Source organism: Monoraphidium neglectum, assembly GCF_000611645.1.
Source record: "Monoraphidium neglectum strain SAG 48.87 unplaced genomic scaffold scaffold05386, whole genome shotgun sequence".
In the NCBI taxonomy this organism is placed as follows: domain Eukaryota; kingdom Viridiplantae; phylum Chlorophyta; class Chlorophyceae; order Sphaeropleales; family Selenastraceae; genus Monoraphidium; species Monoraphidium neglectum.
The window spans coordinates 1-3,082 of NW_014008244.1; the positions used below are offsets into that span (position 1 = coordinate 1).

At 66.2% G+C, this 3,082-nt stretch overlaps 2 protein-coding genes across 2 annotated transcripts; one reads left to right on the plus strand and one right to left on the minus strand.

Annotated features, from left to right (window-relative positions):
* Nucleotides 1-60: 60 nt before the first annotated feature.
* On the plus strand, nucleotides 61-1,641 carry MNEG_15500 (UDPglucose 6-dehydrogenase; the record flags this gene model as incomplete). Its single annotated transcript, XM_014036028.1, has 5 exons — nucleotides 61-132; nucleotides 315-403; nucleotides 614-674; nucleotides 968-1,057; nucleotides 1,408-1,641. 5 exons carry the CDS (start codon nucleotides 61-63, stop codon nucleotides 1,639-1,641), a joined length of 546 nt encoding a protein of 181 aa, XP_013891482.1.
* A 655-nt stretch (nucleotides 1,642-2,296) lies between these two features.
* MNEG_15501 (hypothetical protein) lies at nucleotides 2,297-2,457 on the minus strand (the record flags this gene model as incomplete). The annotated part of the gene is made up of 1 exon (XM_014036029.1): nucleotides 2,297-2,457. A coding segment is annotated over one exon (161 nt), but the record flags the coding sequence as incomplete, so codon positions are not given.
* Between the last annotated feature and the right edge of the window lie 625 nt (nucleotides 2,458-3,082).

Sequence of the window (3,082 nt, forward strand, 5' to 3'; positions counted from 1 at the left end):
GCCCTCGTCGGCCCCGCCCCGCCCCCGCAGGTGTCTGACTACTGGTACACGGTGGTGGCCATGAACGACTACCAGAAGCAGCGCTTCGTGGAGCGCGTCATCGGGGGCATGTTCAACACAGTCGCCGGCAAGGTGCGCCGCCGTTAGGCCGGGGCCGGGCGGCCGGGGCGCCCCGCCAAGGCGGATGCAGCGCCGTCACTCGCCACGGCAGTTGACAACGGGAGTAGGGGCCCCGGAGGGCCTGTTGGTGCGCACACGTGGAAGCTGGCGGTCCGCAAGCGCCCGCTTCTCCCCACTCCCACCCCGTCCCTCAGCGCATCGCCATCTTTGGCTTCGCTTTCAAGAAGGACACCGGCGACACCCGCGAGACGCCCGCCATAGACGTCTGCAGGCGAGCAGCGGAGTACAGCGGGCAGGCGCCCACCTTTGCAAGCGCGGCGCCCCCTGCTGCCTGCTGCCCGCGGCCGTGGCGGCGGGCTTCCGCGGGCGGCCATGCCGCCGCTCCTGGCTCAGCTGGGGCGATCTCCGGGCTGCATGGGCAGCTGCGCTCGCTGGCCTGTCACCCTCGCCCCCGCCGCCCGCGAACGCGCGCCGCTGATCCCACAATCTCCAGGGGCCTGCTGGCGGATGGCGCCAAGTGCGCGGTGTACGACCCCAAGGTCGCCCCCATCCAGGTGGGACCTCCGCTGAAAATTGTCCTTGGCTGCGCAAGGAGCTGGCCGAGCCCTGCGGGCTGCCCAGGGGCTGCGGTGTCTGTCAGGCCCTTCGCTCCCGGCCAGCGCAACCTTGCTGCTCAGTTGTCAAAGCCTGACCGCTGGGCTGTCGGCCCTTCGACTTGTCTCCTTCCTTCATCATGGGTTGAGCATATTGCCGTCGCAGTGGCACCTGCTCCCCTGCTTGACCTCTTCCCCAGCACGCGCGCACACACACACACACACACACACACACACACACACACACACACCAGATGTTCCGCGACCTGTCTGCCCCCAAGTACGAGTGGGACCGCCCCCACGGCTGGACCAAGAGCGAGAACCACATCATGGAGAGCGTGCAGGTGGGCGGGGTCGGATGGGAGGTGAGGGAGGGGCAGGAGGGAGAGAGAAATCTGTGTGCGAAGCGGTGTGTGAATGGTAGAGAGACTGAAACGTAGAGGGAGAAGAGGGGGCTTTCGCGCGCACACTTGTGTGTGTGTGCGTGTGTATGTGTGTTGGCATGTGTGTGTGCGTGTGTACGTTGGCCTGCATGTACCTGTTTGTTCAAGCAGAGTGCCCAGGGTATGGTAGCCAAATCCTGGCTGCCTACCGCAGGAGGTTCCTGCCCTATGATGGCGCCCACAGCACCGCCCGGCCCTTGGCCCCCACCACATCCGCCCTTGTGACACCCCCCCCCCCCCGGCCCCACCAGGCCGTCCCCGACCCCTACGCGTGCGCAGCGGGGTCCCACGCCATCTGCGTGCTGACCGAGTGGGACGAGTTCAAGACCTACGACTACAAGAAGATGTACGACTCCATGATCAAGCCCGCGTTCGTCTTTGACGGCCGCAACATCCTGGACCACGAGGCGCTGCGCAAGATAGGGTTTGTGGTCTACGCGCTGGGCAAGCCGCTGGACCCCTTCCTGGTGAAGAGCAACCACTGAGCAGCTGCCCAGGGGCCGCGGCTTGGCGGCCGGCTGGCCCCCCGCGGAGGCGGCGCGGGGTCCGCGCCGCCTCGCCTGGCCCGAGACCTGCCCTTGGAGCGCATGTAGCTCAGGTGCTCAGCGGTGCGGCGCCGCACCCGCAGGGGTGGTGGCCGAGGCCCGCACAGCATGCGACTGGTCGGCTGCATATAGGCGCTGCACTTTGCATGTAGGGCTGGGCACCATCGGCGGCGGCAGCCTAAGAGGCGGCATGCCGCTTACCGCCACGCACTCACAAGGCAGAGCAGGTGCTGCAGCAGAACCATAAAAAAATCTCCTCGCTTCGCGATCCTCGTATTTTGAGCGTAATCGCTCGTTCAGCAACCCCACAGCACTTCCAAGCCCCAGCTTTCCATTTCCCATGACAAGCGCACGCCTCCCCCACGGGGCGCACGGGCACCGAGACCTGCATCGGCGCGGCGCCCGCCCCCGGGCTGGAGGCCCCCACTTCATTGTCCCACCCGCCACGATGCTCGCCTGGCTGCGCCCGAGGCGCGCCGTGCATTCTTGCGCCAGCCTGGTCCCGTAAGCCTACAGTCGCGCCCTGCAGCGGCGCATTCGGCCGACGAGGGATTTACCCAACACTGTAGTAAAACTTTCAACTTTTCTGCTTGCCTCAACTAGTCAGCTCCATTGCTGCAGTTTGACGAAGGCGCCGCAAAATCGCCAGCGAGGCAGTCACCATGCCTGTCAACACGAAAGCGGATGCCAGCAGCGCCGCGCGGGCCGACAGGGGCGGCACGCCGAGCGGCGGCGAAGGGGTTTTGAGGGAGCGCTCTGCGCAGGGCAGTATGTTGCGCTGGGGAACAAGGGCCGCCCCCACAACAGGCAGCCTTGGCCTGGGTCGCCAACGCTCAGTGACAATGCGACGGCGCTGCTGCGCAAGTGCAGTGAAGGGGCAGCTGCGCAAGTAATGGAGTTGGGAAAAAGCGGTGGGTGTCCGACACCCAGCGGGCAGCGGGGATTCCCCGCAGTCCAGCGGGCCCATCAAGTTGTGCAGTAGGCAAGAGGCCCAGCGAGCTGAGCTCCCCTGCCGTGGGCCGCCCTCCACCCGGGAGCGTCGGTCGTGCCAAGAGGGGAGCAGTGACAGCGGCAATGCAAGCGCGCCCTGAAACAGCCGGGTAATGGTGCCGCCCCCACCGCCTGCCGCAGCAGCGGGATGCGGGTGTCAATTGCAGTCTCCGATCAAAGTCCCAAAACCTGTGCAGAAGTGGTCAGGCTGCGTGCTGCGCTCTCCCTATCCCCCCGTATTTGCAAAAAGATGACTAGCTGCACAGAATTGACCCAAGCAAAGTGGGTGTATTGGATAAAGCCCAAAGCCCAGCCCGCCCTCCCACGCATCAAAGCCCAAGGCAGGGAGACCCACTGCCCGCCGCCCCCGTGGCCGCCGCAGCAGCCCCAG